Genomic DNA, 23,802 nt, shown 5'->3' with positions numbered 1-23,802 from the left:
CAAAATATCACTACTTGAAATTCTAATTATCTCTTTATATCAGGACAGCATGGTAGCACAGTGGGTAGCACAGCTGCTTCACAACGCCAGGGACCCGGGTTCGATTCCTGGCTTGGGTCACTGTCTGTGCAGAGTCTGCACGTTCTCCCCGTGTCTGCGTGGGTTCCCTCCGGGAGCTCCAGTTTCCTCCCACAGTCCGAAAGACGTGCTGGTTAGGTGCATTGGCTGTGCTAAATTCTCCCTCAATGTACCCGAATAGGCACCGGAGTGTGGCTATTTAGGGATTTTTCACAGTAACTTCGTTGCAGTGTTAATGGAAGCCCACTTGTGACAATAATAAAACTTAAAGAAAAATTGAGGACTAATTGAGAAGAAAAAGTTACTTTGGCTAAAAAGAACTCCATGAAATATAAATAAAGAATCTACTTGCATTCAGCTAGCACATTGTAATATCCTTAGGCTGTCCCTGAGTGCTATACAGTCAATGGATTATATTTGCAGCTCAGTTATTGTTGTTTTGCAGGCTCACCCATTACCTTCTCAAGAATAATTAGCTTTGAGTAATAAATGCTGCCTTTGCCAGCAAAGGCTACATTATCTTGCAGATATGATCGTGACTTTTAAGGAGCATCTCGACAAATACATGGATAGGATGGGAATAGAGGGATATGGTCCCCGGAAGGGTAGGGGGTTTTAATTCAGACAGGCAGCATGGTCGGTGCAGGCTTGGAGGGCCGAAGGACCTGTTCCTGTGCTGTAATTTTCTTTGTTCTATCTGAATGAATAGTGTCCATTGAAGGAAGCGCATTAACCAAGTTGTCTCATTGCTCCTCTTCAGATAGCTACACTGAGGTTCAAAAATTGTGCTGCACTCGCATTGCAGTGTGATCCTGGTGTATCACAAGCTGCATTTATCTAATGAGGCTGATGGCCCCATCAGGATATTATTAGTGACCTGAGGGCATCATTCACAATCCCTAGGACAGCTAGGTGGTTGTCTGGGGATCAGTGGAGAGGCAGCAATGGGAAATGGTAGAATTCTTCAGCTCACTGACCAGCCAGGATCTTCAGGATCAGGTGCAGGATGCAAGGAACAGACATAATCACAGCAAGGTAACTAAACTCCCAGGCCCCATGTTTGGCTGAAGGCTCTGGACACAGGCCCCAGTAGGCCTGAACATGTGGCCCTGTGTTTTCCTTTTGCTTGAACCCAACCAACCCCCCCTCCCGTCCCCCGTCCCCCCCCCCCCCCCACCCCTCAATCATCAAGGAGCTTCAAAACAGACATCCACAGCCAATACAGGAGGTAGTGGCGAAGAGGTCTTGTCATTGGACTAGTAATCTAGAGACCCAGAGCTGGATTACCCAGATCTGGGGACCCGGGTTCAAATCCCACCATGTGAAATTTGAATTCAATAAAAATCATAGAATCAACAGTGCAGAAGGAGGCTATTTGGTCCATCGAGTCTGCACCGACAACAATCCCACCCAGGTCCTATCCCCGTAACCCCACATATTACCCTCCTAATCCCCCTGACACTGAGGGACAATTCATCATGGTCAATCAATCTAACCCGCACATCTTTGGACTGAACATTCTGAAATTAAAAGTCTAATGAAGACCGTGAAACCATTGTCAGTTGTTTTAAAATCACTTATGCCCTTAAACGAAGGAAATCTGCCATCCTTACCTGATCTGGCCTCCATGTGACTCCAGATCTCCAGCAATTTGGTTGACTCTTAAATGCCCTGTGAAATGGAGGAGGAAGTTAGGGATGGGCAATAAATGCTGGCCCAGCCAGCGACGCCCACATCTCATGGAATGAATTTAAAAAACCCACCAAAAATATCTCCCCAAGGAAATAATAAATAGGTTATAAAATTTTAAGGTCATGCTCATATTTCTCTGCTACATTTTGCTGCCTTCTTTTATCCTTAATTGTAGCTCACACACAACCCGCACGGAGGCCAATTTTTCCTCCTGAAGGTGCTGAGTCCTCACTTGGGTATAACTTCTGTCTCTGACATATGAGCCTTTGTGATTAGTTTTGGTAGCTGTCATACATGGCTGGATAATGAAAAGGTTAAGGAAGCCTGATCAACCTCCCTAAATCAAGGAAATTAAGACCATGAATTTGGGGTTGCGAATCAGGAACGGTGACGGTTTCCAGTTCCCGAATCCCTCCCCAGAGAGAAACAGTCACTCTTTGGGATTTTCCCAGACATACCCCCTCAATCGGCATGGAGCCAGGTTCCCAGTCCGATCGTGGGCTGAGGCTTAGCTCTTGACTTCAAAGGCCTTCCAGCTTCAGAGGAGAGCCTGGCTGCAATAAATGGTAAATGGAGACCGCTCCAAGGCACTTTCTTAGAAACCTAATTTAAAAAATCAAAAAGCAGCCAGGTCAGACCATCACTGTGGATTGGGAGACATTCTATAGGGGTGAATTTGGCTGCACCCTAACCCAGGTAAACAGGGAGAGCCAAGAGACTGTCCTGGAGTGCTGGCACCCACTGGAGCAGGTTTTTTTTGGGCTCCATTGAGGTCAGGAACAGAGGCAGATAGTGCCCAAAAATCCCAGCAAAGGTCAGGGAGTATCCAACCCTATTCCCAATGTCCGCCATTTTTGTCAAGGCGAGTTCAGGACTGGTTGGACTGCTCGGCCCTATGAGGCTGACAGCCAATTCACTCATTATAGGCCCTGCTAAAGGTAATACAGGGCAGCAGGGCTTTTTCCAGTTGGCCTCCAGTTTCCCCACATTCCAGGAGTTGCATTTGACTCCTAGAATGTGGGGCAACTGGAGGCCAATTGGAAAAAGCCCTGCCAGCCTGTATTACCTTTAGCAAAGCCCTTAAATGAGTGAATAGGGCTGGCAACCAGTCCTGAACTCGCCTTGACAAAAATGGCGGACATTGGGAATGGGGTTGGATACTCACTGACCTCTGCTGGTATTTTTGGGCACTATCTGCCTCTGTTCTTGACCTCAATGGAGCCCAAAAGAAAACCCTGCCCCAAATGCAGGATTAGCTGAGCACATACCAAAAACCAAACCTGGGACCTTCCAGGTATCCGTGATGCAGTAATTCACTAACTAAAGCCATTGAATCATTAGACTAGCCATCAAGAAATTCCACTCTGGCAATTTTATAAAAATAACTGCTCCGCAGTTTTCAGAATTGTAAAACTTCAGTCAGAGAGATTCGACTAAGATTTTGAAGCAGTAACTTCCTCTTCCAAACAATTTGGAGTATCAATCTCCAAATCCTTCCAGTGCACGTCATTGGTAGGTGGTGAGAGTTTCCTGATCAGCCTCGTGATGGCAGTACGGTGGCACAGTGGTTAGCACTGCTGCCTCACAGCGCCAGGGACCCAGGTTCGATTCCCGGCTTGGGTCACTGTGTGGCGTCTGCACGTTCTCCCCGTGTCTGCGTGGGTTTCCCACAGTCCAGAGATGTGCGGGTTAGGTGGATTGACCATACTAAATTACCCCTTAGTGTCAGGGGGACTCGCTAGGGTAAATGCATGGGGCTATGGGAATAGGGCGTGGGTGGGTTTGTGGTTGGTGCAGACTCGATGGGCTGAATGGCCTCCTTCTGCACTGCAGGATTCTATGAAATTGGCCTCTACCATCACTGCTATCCATAGCTCCACACTAGAGGTTGCATGTAAATAGTGCTTGTTGCCAGAGCAGCTTGGCCTCCCTGATGGAGCTGTACCACGCCATTGCCACCTTCTTCTCTGGGGATTTTTCTCCCATTACTTTGCAGATTATGAAGTAGCATATTAGCTTTGAAAGTTGTGATTCGCTGCAATTTGGTAACTACTCCTTTATTTCAGAACAAACAGATGACAAAAAGGACACGTGCTTTAAAAATTGTGAAATATTATGTTCCATCCCTTGTCACTCGCTCCTCAATCCTAGTTACTACCACAGTTTTGGTATGACTGAAAACTACATTATCTTCATCGAACAGCCGCTTAAACTGGATATACTTAAAATGGCTACAGCCTACTTCAAAGGAGTGAACTGGGCCAGCTGTCTGACATGGCAACCAAACAACAAGGTAATCTTATTTTTCATTGTACTCCAGATAAAGTACATGGATGTTTTATGGACCCAACACACTCTTGATAACCACAAAGATGCAGTCACTTACTTCTATTTAAGGGAGCAGATTTTAAGTACTAGGACTCTTGGGTTGTTACCCATTCCATTTTGAAATTTATAGTCTGATTTTGAATCATGGGCAGAAGCTTCTCAAAGTCAGAAGATTCTTGGGCGTCGGGACCATACCGGGGGACCCAACCCCGATGGTGTCCATTATGTCTCACCCACCTCCAGCAGTGCCATACAATTGGGAATGGCAGGTGCACTCAGCAGGCAGGCAAAGTGGCCGCTCGAAGCTGTGGAGAATTGGCAGCCCCAACAGAGAGGTAGACATGCCGATGCAGGTGGGAGGCCACAGACTCCTCCACAGGATGGCCTGCAACTGAGACCCTCAGGCACCCAAGGCTCTGGGAAAGGGGAGAGTTAAAGGAGGTCCATCAGGACTCTGCTAGCAGGCCATCTCTGGGCATCTTTGGGACTTTGGCTACAGTAAGGAGTCGCCACAGTGCCACCAATTCAAGAACAGCTTCTTCCCTGCTGCCATCAGACTTTTGAATGGATCTACCTCATATTAAGTTGATCTTTCTCTACACCCTAGCTATGACTGTAACACTACATTCTGCACTCTCTCCTTTCCTTCCCTATGTACGGTATGCTTTGCGCATATAGTGCGCAAGAAACAATGCTTTTCACTCTATACTAATATAACGTGACAATAATAAATCAAATTAATTTGTTCCCATGGACACTTCAATTATTTTAATTAGTCACTTGTCCTGCAAGAGGGATAGCCCATGCCAGTCAGTGCCAGTGCAAGGTCTAGCAAGATTGCTTGGAGGTAGGAATTTGCCAGCTCGAGAACCTGACATTGAAATTTCTGACTTTCTCCACACTCTTGCCTCCAAACCTGCCTCAGGCTGATAAGGTTCTGTCTAAATGAGGGGTATGGACAGGGTGAGTAGGGAACAGCTGTTCCCCTTGGTTGAGGGGTCAATCACGAGTTTTAGGGTAAGGGGCAGGAAATTCAGAGGGGATTTGAGAAAAACCTTTTTCATTTGGAGGGTGGTGAGAATCTGGAATGCACTGCCTGGATAGGTAGTGGAGGCTGTTAACCTTACAACCTTTAAAAGATATTTGAATGAGCACTTGAAATATCATAACATTAAAGGATATGGGTCAAGTGCAGCAAAATGGGATTAGCATGCCTATAGTGGTAGTTATTGTCAGTTTAGACTCGGTGGGCTGAAGGGCCTTTCCTGCACTGTATGACAATGACCCTATATGTTGTAAATGGTAAGTACACACCTCCAGGTCTCTCTCAAACTACAGACCGCATAAAATTTAATTTAATTCACAGTTAATTTATATTTAACTTGCATTGTCTTCACAATGGGGAGACCATCGCTCACTGTCCTTGAATCGAAAGAAAAAAATCATTCACCACTCCTCTCTGCTTTCTCTCAGCTGATCTCACACCCACACAGGAACTGCCCCTTTAATCCCATGTGCTTCAATTGTACAAACAAATCTATTATGTGGTACTTTATCCAACACCTTTTAAAATTCCAGGACTTTTGGTGGGTAGGTGCCATTGCTACTCCCTTGAAATTCCCTTCATTGCATAACAATGGTAAGTGCCAGTGCTGCTGGGGGAGCAGCTATGTACACGATGCAAGTGGAGAGGCTGAGAGAGCAGTGACCACAAACTTTATAAGGGGAATTTGTATGGGGGGTGGTGGGGTTGTAGGCATGGAAGGAGAAGATGGATAAGACTAAGTACATTTCTGCTCCAGGGTTCCCGGGCATGATCTAGACTCTCAAGTGAGCTCTGCTCTGCCCTTCGGTTGACTGGTAAACTGGGTTTCACCTGGTATGTGGCATTGCATCCATAGTATCCATAGAATTTCTACAGTGCAGAAAGAGGTCACTTGGCAGACCGAGCCTGCACCAACAGCAATCCCACCCAGGCCCTATTCCTGTAATCCCATGTATTTACCTTGCTAATCCCCCTGACACAAAGGGGCAATTTAGCATGGCCAATCAACCTAAACTCAAAGTCAAAAAATACATGAAATTTTATGATAGGATCTTTACCATTCAGCGACACAGGAAGAAATGACCTCAATTTAATGCATCATCCATACTTTATGACAACCTAGCAGTCCTTTAGTATTATACTGCCTTAGATTGTTAGTTCAAATTCCACGTACAGTTAAATCCAAAACTTGTTCCGAGGCATGAGTGCTGTCCACGGAAAAACAGCAGAAAGCATTTCAATTGATTTTTCTTGAATTAACGATGATATCAATTCTATGTTTTTCAGACTTACATTCACATCATAGACAAAAAAACAAAGAAACTTTTACCCACAAAGTTCTACACGGATGCATTGGTCGTTTACCATCATGTCAACGCATATGAGGAAGACAATCACATTGTCTTTGATATAATTGCATATGAAGACAACAGTTTGTACCAACTATTCTATTTAAAGAACATAACTTTGTCTGACCGTGAATTTGAAGCACAAGGCAAAGGCTTCAGTCTTCCGTCCTGCAAGAGATTTGCAATCCCCGTGGAATATGACAAGGTAAAAAATTCAGCCATTTCCCTCCAATAAATTAGGATTGCACAGAGAACTCAGTGGTAGAACTGGCAAATCAATCAAACGGTTCTCAGAAAACATGTGTTGCTTATTCTCAGTAACCACACTGGGTTCCAGTCCAACAAAGTGGGATTCTGTTTCTCTATGTTATAAGCTTTAAAAAAAAACAATGTAAAAGCAACTCTGACATGATTACATTGAAGCTATCTCGTGCAGAACCTCTCCAAGTTGCAAAACCTTTCAAAATCTCTCCTGGGGATTGAATTTGTTGAGGCTATCTTTTTGGGGGAGTGGGTCTGTTTGTGCTTATTAAGGTGAGGGATTTCATAGCTCAGAAAGGCAACACTGACCAGAATTCTCCATTGGTGCTCAGCCAAATCTCCATCCATTGCAGCGGGAATGGATAATCCCGGCCACAGGCAAGGTCGGATAATTCCGTGTTGACTATAACCTGGAGCAGGGGTCAAGCCAGCAGGGGGCAGAATGATTGCGAAACATACTCCCTGTTCTCATTTAAAGTTGACTCACAAATTTCCTACTCAAATCACGCAGCAACAAAAAGCCTGCCTAATTTCTGGCTATAATTTCCACCAGGCATACCAAGTGTTCAAGAGGTTATTAAGCAAGCTTGTGCTTGGGTTCCATCTGCTACTGAGCACTCTTGTCAGTGAGGTAAAAATTAAAAGTCAGTGGGGTAAAAATCCACCTGGGCCTGTTCTCATTGCTGCAGAAGAATTCCAGTGAATTGGCAGATATTAGTCGTCAGGCCTCGATGGAGTAATCGTGCAGGCCGTGTGCCCGAGAGGGTGACCGACCTTGCCAGCAGTGGCCATCTGTAAGGATTGAGAGGTGGAGATTGGATCATGGGAGCATTTCTAATCCTTCTTCTTCCACAGGGAAGTGTTACCTCAAAATAAAATATTAATATTGACCCTGAGGTCTGAGGTAGCCATTGAATAATATGACTGAGCTGGGCCCCAATTGCCTGTGTCAATCATTGCTGATTAATTTCTCAATAGGATACTTTAATAAGCACGGTGCCTCTAATTTATATACTTGAAGGGACTGTTGCCTAATTAAGGCATCTACCTGGGACATCTAAGAAGGATCCCATCAATTTGGCAGTGGGTCAATACCTGCACAAATTGAGTGCAGACCCTCCCACTAATAAATTGACCTGGGTCAGGAACACATAAGGATCAGGCATATTTTTTTCATATTCATTCGTGGCACATGAGCATTGCTGGCTGGCCAGCATTTATTGCCCATCCCTAGTTGCCCTTGAGAAGGTGGTGGTGAGTGGCCTTCTTTAACAAGCGAGCAGTTTGTTAGGTCATTTCAGGATGCAGTTGAGAGTCAACCACATTGCTGTGGCTCTGGAGTCACATGTAGGCCAAACCAGGTAAGAACGCCAGATCTCCTTCCCTAAAGGACTTTAGTGAACCAGGTGGGCTTCTTCGAAATGGTTTCATAGTCATCAGTAGGTTCTTAATTCCAGATATTATTTATTGAATTCAAATTCCACCACCTGCCATGGTGGGATTCGAGCCCGGGTCCCCAGAACATTAGCTGAGTTTATGGATTAATAGTCTTGCAATAATATCACAAGGCAATCACCTCCCTGTAAATGATGGGAAGGATCTTATTTGGTGCATTCCTGCATCCTGCAAGTAATTATTATACACTGGTCTATATTTGAGTAGATGTAGAGAAAGAACGGGATAGGGATGATGCGAGACAAGCGGAAGGAATTGGATGGACATAGCACAGGAAGGATGGAGTGGTGCATGGGATTTAAAGAAATACTGTTGCAATAAGGATACTAATGCCACTGCAATGGTTTTGTAAATCTCTGCTTCTACATTCTTAATTTGTTTTGTGCATTAAATTTATCGGAAAGGAAACTGTGAAAAGTGTGTGTGCTGGATTGACCAAGCTTCATGGTGGAATCACCCATGTGATTCTAATGCTTAGCACAGGATTTGATAAGAAAATTATTTCAAAAGCAACACAAAAGCAAATGACTGGAAATGCTGGAAATTTGAAATAAAAATAGGAAATGCTGGAATGAGCTACTTGCCTTTGGAATTGGGCTGAAAGGGAGAAAATGCAAGGAAAACTCCATTCTAAGTGTTCATTATCTTTACAGAACACAGACATGGGCGTGAATATGGTCAAACTTCAAGACACAACGGCATATGCACTGAAAGAAAAAGATGAATATGTGTACTGCAAGCCGGAAGTGTTATTTGAAGGTAATAGCAATAACTTGCATTTATATGGTATATTTTGTTCCAGTCCCAGCCGATAATATTGGACAATTCAGACCCCAAAGTAAAATCTGGCTTTTTTTTATTCATTCGTGGGATATGGGCGTCACTGACTGGCCAACTTTTATTGCCCATCCCTAGTTGCCCTTGAGAAGGTGGTGGTGAGCTGCCTTCTTGAATCGCTGCAGTCCATGTTCTGTGGGTTGACCCACAATGCCGTTAGGGAGGGAATTCCAGGATTTTGACCCAGCGACTACGGAGGAACGACGATATATTTCCAAGTCAGGATGGTGAGTGGCTTGGAGGGGAACTTGCAGGTGGTGGTGTTCCCATGTATTTGCTGCCATTGTCCTTCTAGATGGAAGTGATCGTGTGTTTGGAAGGTGCTGTCTAAGGATCTTTGGTGAATTGCTGCAGTGCATCTTGTAGATAGTACACACTGCTGCTACTGAGCGTCGGTGGTGGAGGGATTGAATGTTTGTGGATGTGGTGCCAATCAAGTGGGCTGCTTTATCCTGGATGGTGTCAAGCTTCTTGAGTGTTGTTGGAGCTGCACCCATCCAGGCAAGTGGGGAGTATTCCATCACACTCCTGACTTGTGCCTTGTAGATGGTAGAAAGGCTTTGGGGAGTCAGGTGAGTTACTTGCCGCAACTTGATAGATCCTAACTTTGTTTGCTTTTTAAAAAAAACACGGAGGTCAGTTACTGGACACATTCATAAGAGTCTGCCAGCATACTTTTAATACAAAGCATTAAACGTTTATTAAACAAGAAAAAAATAATTGTATTACACTAGTCAAAAAGGTTGGAAATATATTAATACAAACACCAGAAAAATGTTCCTTTTACCCCAGCAATATCCTCACAGACACAAAACTCCAGGGAAGATTTACCACTATTTCGACACCAAGGCTTCTTGCTTGGGCTGGCTCAGTTGCAAACTGGTTTCCTGCAGGTGGAATTCCGATCATTCACTCGCTGCTTTTCCCCCAACTGGTATCCCTCCCTAAGGCACCCAAAAGAATCCACAGTCTGAACACAGTATTATCTGAACTTCAGAGCAAACGTGAGTTCCCTTCACAGTCTTACCCTGACAGAAGATGGCGGAGTGCAACCAATATCATGGAGTTAATCAAAGTGAGAAGGTTTCAGGTTTTTCATGACTTCAGCACAAAACCTAGACTGATATTTTATGGCTGTTGGTCAGAGCTGCTGCCCTGGCTCTATTCATCCAGGTGGCATTATTCAAAGAAGTGTAATTCGATCCTTCTAATGTCCTGGTTAACACTTTTTCCAGCCGTCATCGCAATAAATGAATTAACTAGTGCAGATTGGGCAAAATGGCTGACAGGATAGTAGTGACTGATTCTCTGAGGTATTTGTTGAGTGCTTGAAAATATTGGAGCTGTGATAGTATATTGTATAAATGCACATTCTTTCTTCTCTGCTCAGAGCATTTCGAACATATGAATTAGGAGCAGGAGTAGGCCAGTCAGCCTGCCCCAAGCCTGCTTCACCATTCAATAAAGTCATGGCTGATCTGAAAGTAACTTCAACTCCACATTTCTGCTCACCCCCAATAACCCATCAACCCCTTGCTCATCCAGAATCTATCTACCTCTGTCTTAAAAATATTCAAAGACTCTGCTTCTGCTGATTTTTAAGGGAGAGAATTCCAGAGACTCTTGCCCCTCTGAGAGTAAAACATTCTCCTAATTTCTGTCTAAAATGGGTGACCCCTTGTTTTTAAACAGTGACCCAAGTTTCTCGATTCTCCCACATGAGGAAGCATCCTTTCCACATCCATCCTGTCAAAACCCCTCAGGATCTTGTACGTTTCAATCGAGTCACCTCTTGCTCTTCTAAATTCCAGTGGATGCAAGCTTAGTTTGTGCAACTTTTCCTCATAATACAACCTGCTAATTCCAGTTTTTAGTCTAGTAAACCTTCTTTGAATTGCTTCCAACACATTGATATCCTTTCTTAAATAAGAAGACCAATAAGGTACACAGTACTCCAGACGGTTAGGTTGATTGGCCATGCAAAACTGCCCTTAGTGTTAGGGCGACTAGCGGGATAAATAACGTGGGGTTACGGGGATAGGGCCTGGGTGGGATTGTTGTTGGTGCAGACTCGATGGGCCAAATGGCTTCCTTCTGCACTGTAGGGATTCTATGATGATCCTATGTGGCCCGACCAGCATCTGAGGGAAGCCGAACTGGCTTCGTCCCACACCCTACAAAGATCCCGCCATCCTGGAGAATTTCTCTCGCGGTGGCTGCAGCAAGTTGGGAAATTTCCCGGCTCACTCTACCCAACTTGGGAGTGAAAATCCGGGCCAACATGTTCACAATCAGGTAGTTATGGAGTAGCTTTGAGGGTACAAATTGACTTTCCCCAAGCACAAAGATACATAGATAAACAAAATAACATGAAATTGATACTTGGCAGTTCGTCTGTACATTCTAAGATTCAATTATTATTATTAAATATTTATTTGCTGAATAACTTGACCATAATAAATTTCACAACATATTTGTTTGTTTTCCAGCTGTGGAACTACCTCGAATAAATTATGATTACAATGGTCTCAAGTACAGATATATCTATGCATCTGGAGTTCATTGGAAACCAATTCCGACAAAGGTAGAATATTAAATCTCTCCATGAGGTGGGCAAACGTGAATTGGAGAATGCGCTGAGCATTGAGTTACTTGTAGTTTCTTCACAACTGGCTACAATTTTTGATTTTTACAAATGGGATGATTTTGAGTTGATCTGTGCCTTGAATGATATATGTTGAGAGTTGTCCGCCATCTGCAACTGCAAACACTCCAGCAAAGTTTTGCCCTTTACTTACCTGTCTCAGCAGGGTCCACGGTCACTACATGTGGACTTGGTTTCTCAGGAGATCTAATTGGGAAGGATTGATTTGTCTTTAAGGGAGGGATGTGCGTTTGCTCTAAAGTTGATTGTCCATCCTGTGTGAATGTTAACGTTGAGGTGATGGACGAGTTTCCATTTATTCACTGCACGAGTACATTTTCCCTTGCTTTGATTTTGATTTGATTTATTATTGTCACAAGTATTTGTATACAGTGAAAAATATTGTTTCTTGCATGCTATACAGACAAAGCATACCGTTCATAGAGAAGGAAAGGAGAGAGTGCAGAATGTAGTGTTACGGTTGTAGCTAGGGTGTAGAGAAAGATCAACTTAATGAGATGCAGGTCCATTCAAAAGTCTGACAGCAGCAGGAAAGAAGCTGTTCTTGAGTCAGGTGGTACGTGACCTCAGACTTTTGTATCTTTTTCCCGATGAAAGAAAGTGGAAGAGAATGCTTTCTATGGTGCATCTGTAAAAGTTGATGAGAGTTGTAGCTGACATGCCAAATTTCCTTCGTCTTCTGAGGAAGAAGAGGCGTTGGTGGGCTTTCTTATCTATAGTGTCGGCATGGGAGGACCAGGACAGGTTGTTGGCGATCATTTCTACTTCGTCCCCATTGATGTAGACAGGGGCATGTTCTCCACTGTGCTTCCTGAAGTTGATGACAATCTCTTTCATTTTGTTGACATTGAGGAAGAGATTATTGTCATTGCATCAGTTCACCAGATTCTCTAAGTCATTCCTGAACACTGTCTCATCATTGTTTGAGATCCAACCTACTACAGTGGTGTTATCAGCAAACTTGAAAATCTTTGGCAGTCCATATAAGGATACTTCTAGGATTACCTGTATTTTTAATAAGCTTCATAATTATCTGAGTTTTGGTACTTCAAAGCATAATCCCAAAGAGCACAATGTTTTTGCCACTTAATTATACAATCTATCATTTGGCCTGCCCACCATAAGGAAGGTTACAGAAGATGATTTCTGTCCTTGAATGTAAAACAGAGTTTATTCTCATTTGCACTGCTTCAAGATCCACCAGAATTACAAATGGTAATGCAGATTTTTGTGTCTAACCTTATTTGCCGAACTGTTTACAATTCTCGGTGTTGGTTCAGTGCTGGTAGGAGACAGAAATTATATGCAAGCCAAATGTGAAGAAAGGTTGAGTTGGAGAGTCTGACCCTTTCATTCCTCCAGATGCCAAGAGGAGAGTCATGTTCTTCCATGCGCCAGATTTCCACCTTCTCTCCACAAGACCCTCCCAGTACAGCATACCTATCTTTATAGAATCATAGAATCCTACAGTGCAGAAGGAGGTCGTTCGGCCCTTGAACCCTTGAATCCCATCCAGGCCCTATCCCCATAACCCCATGCATTTACCCTAGCTAGTCCCCCTGACACTAAGGGGCAATTTAGCATGGCCGATCCGCCTAACCCTCACATCTTTGGATTGTGGGAGGAAACCAGAGCACCTGGAGGAAACCCACACAGACACGGGGAGAATGTGCAAACTCCACGCAGACAGTGACGCAAGCCAGGAATCGAACCCGGGTCCCTGGCTCTGTGAGGCATCAGTGCTAACCACTTAGCCACCATGCCACCAGGGACTCTTCATACTGACAGCCCAAGGATCACCTCACCTTTCAGGGGTTGGCAGCCACCTCCAGTCCACCTTCTTCCTGAAACAAGTAATCGGCCTGTAACACAAAGCTTAAGAGTTAAATTCACAAAGCCTAAGAGTTAAATTCACTCCAGTCGCCTCTCATTATCCCCTCCCCATCCATGCAAAACCTATAGACCCAAAAATGCAACTAAAATTAATCTGTGATCTTTTTCTGAGACAACACTTTAATTACTTAAAATGCTGAATGATTAGAGGAATGTTCCTTCGATTTCAAAAACTTGTATTGTTTTCTTTTAACTGTTACATTTTAAGGATGGTCTTTTTTGATTTGATTTATTATTGTCACATGTATTAACATACAATGAAAAGTATTGTTTCTTGCGCGCTGTACAGACAAAGCATACCGTTCATAGAGAAGGAAATGAGGGAGTGCAGAATGTAGTGTTACAGAGGGGTGAAGCTAAAGCTTTAAGCTGCAGCGTTCATTCTGTGTGTCCATGGATCAGGTATTAACAAGCTGACTGGTATATATGTTTCTGTACAGAATTGATTCAGTCCATTTACTCTCTATTTCTGGAGTTGGGCAGTCTGAATATTCTTTCCTATTTTGCTGGGGTTTTTTGCAGTAAGATTTATTAATTTGATATGGAAAATGTCTTATTAGGGCTACATTTCCTCTGCATGCTGTTGTAAATAAAGTATCTTCTTCCAGATATTGAAATGTGATGTTCAGACCAGAAGCTGCCTTGAGTGGAGAGAAGAAAATTGCTGGCCAGCAGAGCCAGTGTTTGTCAAAGCTCCAGAAGCTAAAGATGAAGATGACGGTAAGTTTTCCTTAACCCAAAGCATCTCCACAATGGCAGCAGTTAATACAAGCATTAGGAGAAGGTTCTAGGAACAAGGGAACACAAGTAGGCAATTCAGCCCATCAAGCCTACTCCGTCAGCCAGTTAGATCATTCATCTCAAAACAACAGGGACCTGAGGGGCACAGAGGATGGTGTGCACACGGAAGGAGCTTCCAGAGGAGGTGATAGAGGCGGGTACAATTACAACATTTAAAAGATATTTTGACAGGTACATGGATAGGAAAGATTTAGAGGGATGTGTGTCAAATGCAGACACAGGGAGAATGTGCAAACTCTACACAGTCACCCAAGGCCGGAATTGAACTCGGGTCCCTGGCACTGAGGCAGCAGCAGTGCTAACGGTGCCACTGTGCTACCCTCATATCAATGTGCAAGTAGAAGGCATGGCAAATCCAGTTTCTTGGGCATTCAGAGGTGTATTTAATGTAAACACTGCTGGAAGGCTTGCATTCCCGAAAGGTAGGTTTTGGAGTATTTTGAAAATATCTTTGAGGGGCCTATTACTCGTGCCCTCTAGCCATCCCACTGCACAGTAAATTTGCTGATAACACCAAGATTGGTGGAGTAGTGGATGAGGTGGAGGGCTGTTGTAGGCTGCAAAAAGACATAGATAGGACGCAAAGCTGGGCTGAAAAATGGCAAATGGAGTTTAACCCTGATAAATGTGAGGTGATTCATTTTGGTAGGTCTAATTTAAATGTGGATTACAGGGTCAAAGGTACGGTTCTGAAGACTGTGGAGGAACAGAGAGATCTTGGGGTCCATATCCACAGATCTCTAAAGGTTGCCACTCAAGTGGACAGAGCTGTGAAGAAGGCCTATAGTGTGTTAGCTTTTATTAACAGGGGGTTGGAGTTTAAGAGCCGTGGGGTTATGCTGCAACTGTACAAGACCTTGGTGAGACCACATTTGGAATATTGTGTGCAATTCTGGTCACCTCACTATAAGAAGGATGTGGAAGCATTGGAGAGAGTGCAGAGGAGATTTACCAGGATGCTGCCTGGTTTGGAGGGTAGGTCTTATGAGGAAAGGTTGAGGGAGCTAGGGCTGTTCTGTCTGGAGCGGAGGAGGCTGAGGGGAGACTTAATAGAGGTTTATGAAATGATGCAGGGGATAAATAGAGTGAACGTTCAAAGACTATTTCCTCGGGTGGATGGAGCTATTACAAGGGGGCATAACTATAGGGTTCATGGTGGGAGATATAGGAAGGATATCAGAGGTAGGTTCTTTACGCAGAGAGTGGTTGGGGTGTGGAATGGACTGCCTGCAGTGATAGTGGAGTCAGACACTTTAGGAACATTTAAGCGGTTATTGGATAGGCACATGGAGCACACCAGGATGATAGGGAGTGGGATAGCTTGATCTTGGTTTCAGATAAAGCTCGGCACAACATCGTGGGCCGAAGGGCCTGTTCTGTGCTGTACTGTTCTATGTTCTAATACAACTCCTCCCCCGTTCACAGACACGCATATATACACACCCACCCACTTCAAGAATTAAATAGTAATATTATTTGAGATGAGGAGTGTATTGGGATTACGGTGCGGCACGGTGGCAGAGTGGTTAGAACTGCTGCCTTACAGCGTCAGCGTTCCAGGTTCATTTCCACCTCGGGTTGTGGTGTTTGCATTTTCACCCCGTGTCTGTGGGGGTTTCCTCCTGGTGCATCGGTTTCCTCCTACAGTCCAAAGAGTGCGGGTTAGGTTGATTGGCCATGCTCAATTGCCCCTTAGTGACAGGGGGATTAGCAGAGCAAACATGTGGGGTTACGGGGATAGGACCTGGGTGGGATTGTTGTCAGTGCAGGCTCGATGGGTCGAATGGTCTCTTTCTACTCTGTAGGGATTGCAAGATTCTCTCTACGATTCTAGTGGTCTGGCTTAAAGTGACTAACTTCACTTTTGCTGCAATTCTGATATGGCTGCAACATGAGTCTGGCATCAGATTCTCTTGCAACTAGGAATCAGTTTGAATTTAATATCCCTCACCCACTTTGCCTGCCTTGTATTTGTTTAAAATCTGTTGCATTTCTAATTTTTTTTACCAGTTCTCATTATCACTAAAGAAGTAGTGTTGGGCAAGCTAACGGGGCTAAAAGTAGACAAGTCTCCTGGCCCTGATGGAATGCATCCCAGAGTATTATAAGAGATGGCGGGGGAAATAGCAAATGCACTAGTGGTAATTTACCAAAATTCGCTGGACTCTGGGGCTGTGCCGGCAGATTGGAAAACAGCAAATGTGACGCCACTGTTTAAAAATAGAGATAGACAAAAGGTGGGTAACTATAGGCCGGTTAGCTTAACTTCTTTAATGGGGAAAATGCTTGAATCTATCATCAAAGAAGAAATAGCGAGATACCTGGATAGTAATTGTTCCATTGGGAAGACGCAGCACAAGTTCATGAAAGGTTGGTAATGTTTAATGAATTTACTGGAATTCTTTGAGGACATTACGAGCGCGGTGGACAATGGGGAACCAGTGGATGTGGTGTATCTGGATTTCCAGAAGGCATTTGACAAGGTGCCTTACAAAAGGATGATGCATAATATAAAGGTGCACGGTGTTATGGGTAATGTTTTGGCCCTCATTTTAATGATTAACTAACAGAAAGCAAAGAGTGGGGGTAAATGGGTGTTTTTCTGGGTGGCGATCAGTGACTAGTGCTGTGCCTCAGAGGTCAGTGTTGGGACTGCAATTGTTTACGCTTTACATAGATGATTTAGAGTTGAGGACCAAGTGTAGCGTGTCATAATTTGCAGATGACACTAAGATGAGTGGCAGAGCAAAGTGTGCAGAGGACACAAAGTCTACAAAGGGACATAGATAGGCTTAGTGAGTGGGCAAGGGTCTGGCAGATGGAGTACAATGTTGGTAAATGTGAGGTCATCCATTTTGGTAGGAATAACGGCAAAATGGACTATTATTAAAATGGTAAAATATTGCCGCATGCTGCTGTGCATGGGTGTCCTTGTGCATGAATTGCAAAAAGTTGGTTTGCAGGTGCAGCAGGGAATTAAGAAGGCAAATGGAATTCTGTCCTTCATTGCTAGATGGATGGAGTTTAAAAAAGGGGAGGTTATGGTGCAGCTGTATAAGATGCTGGTGAGGCCACACCTGGAGTACTGTGTACAGTCTTGGTCCTTACTTGAGAAAGGATATACTGGCACTGGAGGGGGTGCAGAGGAGATTCACTAGGTTGATTCCGGAGTTGAGAGTGTTGGCTTATGAAGAGAGACTGAGTAGACTGGGACTATACTCATTGGAATTCAGAGGAATAAGGGGGGATCTTATCGAAATATATAAAATTATGAAGGGAATAGATTGAAAGCAGGGAGGTTATTTCCACTGGCAGGTGAAACTAGAACTCGGGGGCATAGCCTCAAAATAAGGAGGAGCAGATTTGGACTGAGTTGAGGAGGAACTTCTCCACCCAAAAGGTTGTGGAATTCCCTGCCCAATGAAGCAGTTGAGGCTACCACATTGAATGTTTTTAAGGCAAAGATAGATTTTTGAACGGTAAAGGAATTAAGGGTTATGGTGAGCAGGTGGATAAGTTGAGCTGATTCCACGAAAAGATCAGCCATGATCTTATTGAATGGCGGAGCAGGCTCGAGGGGCCAGATGGCCTACTTCTGCTCCTGGTTCTGATGAAAGGCCATCAATCGAAAACATTGGGTGGAATTTAATGCCACAGCTGAACAGACTGGGAGGTGGATGGCATCTAATGGGGCAGGAAAGTGTCGAGTGATGAACGCATCGCCTTCCCAGTTCCTGCCCCCACCTCCCCCCAAATGAAGTCCAAGTTCAATGCAAATTTAAACTTACACAATAAAGTAATCAAGAAAAATATAAGATTGACCTAATCCTTAATTAACTAATTTTGTGATCAAAGTACAAAGCAGTGAGATAGATTAAAGATAAAGAATGATTTTATACAATGACATACATGTAGAATAGATTTGAGATCGATTGGTACATTGGAAATGGAGCTGGATTTATATATGTGAAGGGCAAAAATTATTATTTTTTATGTTCAAAGCTTATTTATCAGTGTCACAAGTAGGCTTACATTAACACTGCGATGAAGTTACTGTGAAAATCCCCTAGTCACCACATCCGGCACCTGTTCGGGTACACTGAGGGATAATTTAGCAATCGCCAATACACCTTACCCGCACGTCTTTTGGACTGTGGGAGGAAACTGGAACACTGGGAGGAAAACCACACCGATACGGGAAGAATGCGCAAACTCCACATAGACAGTGGCACAACCCAGAACTGAACCCAGGTCCTTGGCACTTTGAGGCAGCAGTGCTAACCACTGTGCCACCCCTACTAGATTGGAGCCTGGAGACATTAAAGTATTGTCAATGGTTTTAGGGTATGGATTTACATTGGGGCTCACTCACATAGGCCACTGAAGGTTCAGTTACGGGCCTCATTACACCAATTCCGGTATTCAATGAGTGGCTGGCAAGGGTCATGCCATGTGGTAAACCACCTGGTGGGGGTGGAAAGGGAGGGTCCTCCTCGCGTATTCTGTGCCCAATGGAGGGACACGTTGGGTGAAATTGAGACACCCTTGAGAAAGGGAAGGCAGTGGCGTAGTGGTATTGTCCCTCAACTCGTAGCCTAAAGACCCAGGGTAATGCTCTGGATATCCAGGTTCAAATCCCACCATGGCAGATGGTGAAATTTGAATTCAATTTTAAAAAACTCTGGAATTAAAAGTCAATTGTTATAAAAACCCATCTGGTTCACAAATGTCCTTTTAGGGAAGGGAATCTACCTTCCTTACCTGGTCTGGCCTACATGTGACTCCAGATCTGCAGTAATGTGGTTGTCTCTTAAATGCCCTCAGGGATGGGCAATGAGTACTGGCCCAGCCAGCGATGCCTACAACCCATGAACGATTGAGAAAAGAGAGATCCTTGCCAACAAAGCCTTCTCCTTTTATCATCCCTGTGACCTCCCTGACTGGTCCCAGCGATCCTGCTCATTCACCATTGCTCCAGCAATGATCCAGTCCCTGGTAATGGCCATAACATTAGCCCATAGAACTTGGAGATGGGATATCGGATCCTTTATGGCCACGAGGTGTATTGATTTAAACAGCCCTGATTTCTCCCCTCAAAGGTGGTAGTGTCGTGATATTGTGGCTGAACTAGTAATCCAGAGAACCAGCATATTTCTCAGGTTCAAATCCCACCACGGTGATTTATATTCAAATTTACATTTAAAGCTTGCCAATGGTCTGAGACCTTGCCAAGCTCACGACAGGCTTTAGGGGCGGCATGGTGGCACAGTGGTTAGCACTGCTGCCTCCCAGCACCAGGGACCCGGGTTCGATTCCCGGCTTGGGTCACTGTGTGGAATTTTCACGTTCTCCCCATGTCTGCGTGGATTTCCTCTGGGTGCTCCGGTTTCCTCCCACAGTCCAAAGATGTGCAGGTTAGGTGGTTTGGCTATGCTAAATTGCCCCTTAGTGTCAGGAGAACTAACAGCGTACATGCACGAGGTTATGGGGATAGGGCCTGGTTGGGATTGTGGTCGACACAAACTTGATGGGCCGAATGGCCTCCTTCTGCACTGTAAGATTCTATGATTCTAATTGTGGAAACCTTTGTGCATTTTTTAAAAATGCTAGTTTTTAACGGCGTAGTGACATAGATGTGTGCTCATTTTCTGTCTGGCTTCAGGAAGTCCGTTGGAAAATTCCCCCTGTCGGACCCAGGAATCCCGACAGCAGGCTGTCTAATTGGATCTTAATCCCAAAGGGGCTACTAGGAATGAGCAATGCACTATTAGATTTCACTCGTTAAATCGGTTTCTATCTCCTCAGATGCTGCAGGACCTGCTGAGTTTTTTCAGAATTTGCAGTTTTTTCTCAGTATTTTCAGAATGTTCCATTTTAATTACGCACTGTACAGACATGGGGTGGAATTTTCCTGTCCCGCCCGCCACGGGAATCGTAGCAGGCGGGACACGGACCATGCAAAGGTCCGTTGACCTCGGATGCGATTTTCCAGCCTTGGGGCGAGCACGGCTGTAAAATCCCGTCCGCGGTGTCGATTTGCAGCTGAAAGCATTTTGTAAAATAAATATTTTAGCAAGATCACCAAATGTGCAATACGTTGAAGGTTACATTTGGAATTTTTTTTTCAGGTGTTCTACTTTCTTCCGTCATTTCTACTGATGCCAAGAAATCTTCCTTTTTACTTGTACTTGATGCAAAGACTTTTAAAGAACTTGGCCGTGCTTCAATTAGTGCTGATTTGCATCTTGACCTGCATGGCATGTTCATCCCTGAAGAGGAGCTCAGTACAAAACAATAAAAATATATGGACTTTGAAGGGGAGCAGCAGCTGTTTACAACTGTCTTTCAAGTTTAAAAAAAAAGGTTGCTACTTTGACAGAAACTAAGGGGAAGAAATCTGTGGTCATCGCAACGTGCTGATATTATCTTTACTGTGCATTTCTAGGTTTAAATCTCAGTGCAAATTTTAATCTGCGTCCTGTAACAATCAAGCAAAGTGCCTGATTTAACTAATCTTCATTCTGTGATCAAAGTGCAAAGCCTTGTGATAGATCAAAGATCAAAAGCAACTTACATCATCATGGAGACGTGGACTAGATTGAATGTCAATTGTGACATCAAAATGGAGCTGGGTTGATGCTTATGAAGGACAATGACTAGAGGTTTTGAGATATTAAAATATTGTTGGTGTTTTTAGGTAAGGTATAAGAATAGGCTTAAATAAGAAGTTGTTAGAATGATGGGACTGAATGTTTCAGGCCCTGTGGATTCAGGGTTAGAGTTGGGAAGGCTGGCAAGATAGTGGGGCGCTGCATCAGGTTGGCTCCTTAACGCATTCCCACCTCTCGGAGTGTTTTCTAGGGAGGAAGTGGGATCTGGGTTGGCTGCCCACTCTATTGAGACGAGCATCTGATTAGTGCAAATAAGGCCCCACATTTGTGACGACAGCTGTATGTTACTGATATCAGAGAGGTCCCTCTCCTAACCCCCCATTCCACACACCCCACCAGTGTGTAGGCCACCAGCACAATTGAGATGGCCTCCAGTAACTGGTCAGGTGGCCCTCAAAGATGGAGGTCCCATGCTCCAATGATGAGGCCAGGGGGATGAAATGCTGCAATCACAACCATCAATAGACAAGTCATGGTAAACGTTTTCCCCATACCAAGCCCGTTTATTTTGTTACTGCTCTGTTGGCAACCAAGGGTATCTCTGTGCTGAGGCACCCTTGTGCTGGCCTGCCTGCTTCAGCCATGGCCATCTCTCCCAGAAGACCTAGGGCCTGACACTGCTGCAGGTCCTCTGATTGAGCTTTCACCCTTGGGAGCCCACCATTAAGGACGGTAAATGTGAAGGTGGACAGCTGTGAGGCCACCTCCTAGGAGGTTGGGTCGATGGGCACACTAGGGACATGGCTGTGCGCCCATCGCACCATATGGATGAAATGTTGGGGTCCTGGTGCCTGCTGGAAAATCCAGCTCTTGGACACTCTGGGAGGAGTGAACTTGATGGTTTATCTTTTATCAAAGTGGTATTATGACATTTTAAACTCTTAGGGACAAGAGCATGTGATTCTTTCTTGCCATTACTAGAATAAATATTATTAATCAATCCTTCCAGAAGTAATCCATGATTGGGATTGTACATGTTGTTGAGTTGAACTAACCTGGACAGGTTAATCTGGATATGAGTGTGAGGCTGCAACAATTTAAAGATAGCTAAAATTTAATAAAACCTACAAAGTAGAAGGGAAGATAGAAAAAAAGTAGCATTACAGGATAAAATACAGCAAATTGCTTTTGATAAAAGCAAGAAAAACTATGGGAAAAGAAGATACATGTGATAGAAAGTGTACAACAAAGGAAGTGGAGGAAAGAACTTTCTTTTCAATGTTACATTATTGACTTAGTGTCACGCTTCTCTGGCACCTGAATAATCGGTGGCACAGTGGCACGATGGCTAGCACTGTTGTCTCACAGCGCCCAGGACCCAGGTTTGATTCCAGCCTTGGGTGACTGTATGGAGTTTGCATGTTCTCCCCGTATCTGCGTGGGTTTCCTCCGGGTGCTCCCATTTCCTCCCACAGTCCAAAGATGTGCGGATTAGGTTGATTGGCCATGCTCAATTGCCCCTTAGCGTCAAGAGGATTAGCAAGGTAAATACGTGGGGTTACAGGGATAGGGCCTGGGTGGGATTGTTGTTAGTGCAGGCTTAATGGACCGAATGGCCTCTTTCTGCATTGTAGTGATTCTATGATCGTTAATTTCCAGAAACAAATGACAAAACTCTTACCACTACTCAATATTGTGTTAACATGTATACAAGAGGTGCTAAGAACATCGGTAAGGAGAGCTCTTATTATACTAGAGATATGTTCAAAGCCATAACTTATTTCATGTGCCAAACTGACCAAATCAAGAGGAACATAATAATAACCAGATACATAATTGTATAGAAAGTACATTTGGAACACGGAAACATAGGTGGAGCTATTTGGGTTAATTCAGTTACAGTACACAATGACATAGTGAAGAATAAACAATGTTTGGTGTGCTGTGTATTGTATCACGGGCAATGTTGAGAAATCTACAACCTCTATGTGACAAGAAATATGTATGTGCAATGCAACCTGAGGAATAGAAACTTAAATACTCTCCTCCTGGTGATGTCCTGATGCTGCCTCAGCCAAATCATTTTTTCTGACTTTGTTACCATTTGATGACTCTGTTCAGAGAGCGTGAATTATGTGGGTGGATTAACAATTGACTATAACTAGCATATAAACCATAAAAGTGTACAAGTAGCCTATACGGCGAATAAACCATTTGACACATTTCATTTACTGTGTAGAATACATTGAGGCTTTAGTGACTTTATGAAGCAAATGAGAAATAAAGTACCGAATCATTTATTTATAACTGTTGTCTTTGTCCCCCTTATTACCTTACGCTAATTTCTCTGCAAAAACCCACTGCGAGAGAATGGTGAGCTACCTACCCCACGGCCATATAGCCTTCAACAATGGAGAAACAAGTTCTAGCTTATAGCCGCTCTGAGGAGTCAGGTTCATAAATTCATTGAATGTATTCAAGAGGCGGCTAGATATTGCGCTTGGGGTGAATGGGATCAAAGGTTATGGCGAGAAAGCAAGATTAGGCTATTGAGTTGGATGATCAGCCATGATCATAATAAATGGCGGAGCAGGCTCAAAGGGCCAAATGGCCTCCTCCTGCTCCTATCTTCAAGAATAAAACTGTCTCTATGTCCAATGGTGTCTACTTGGGGTCTAATCAAATGAAAATTAACATTTGAAGGATTTCCTAGTTTGGAGCAACAGAAGTGAATTACTGTCAGAAATCAGAGGCAGGGAATCGAAGAACACTAACACCAATGACCTA

General features: G+C 44.0%; 1 protein-coding gene across 1 annotated transcript in view; it reads left to right on the top strand.

The window, feature by feature from the left end:
• Positions 1-23,321, top strand: part of LOC144492529 (beta,beta-carotene 15,15'-dioxygenase-like) — a 36,142-nt gene extending 12,821 nt beyond the window's left edge. The window contains exons 6-11 of the mRNA XM_078210636.1: positions 3,837-4,063; positions 6,431-6,697; positions 8,862-8,967; positions 11,535-11,629; positions 14,212-14,323; positions 20,533-23,321. Of these exons, the coding sequence (XP_078066762.1) occupies positions 3,837-4,063; positions 6,431-6,697; positions 8,862-8,967; positions 11,535-11,629; positions 14,212-14,323; positions 20,533-20,702 (977 nt within the window). The 3' untranslated portion in view covers positions 20,703-23,321. The remainder of the gene's footprint in view (positions 1-3,836; positions 4,064-6,430; positions 6,698-8,861; positions 8,968-11,534; positions 11,630-14,211; positions 14,324-20,532) is intronic.
• The last annotated feature ends 481 nt before the right edge of the window (positions 23,322-23,802 follow it).

This window comes from Mustelus asterias, chromosome 4 (assembly GCF_964213995.1).
Source record: "Mustelus asterias chromosome 4, sMusAst1.hap1.1, whole genome shotgun sequence".
NCBI classification, from domain to species: domain Eukaryota; kingdom Metazoa; phylum Chordata; class Chondrichthyes; order Carcharhiniformes; family Triakidae; genus Mustelus; species Mustelus asterias.
Note: the sequence above shows the minus strand (reverse complement) of the source record. Positions and strands in the feature narration are given on the sequence as shown.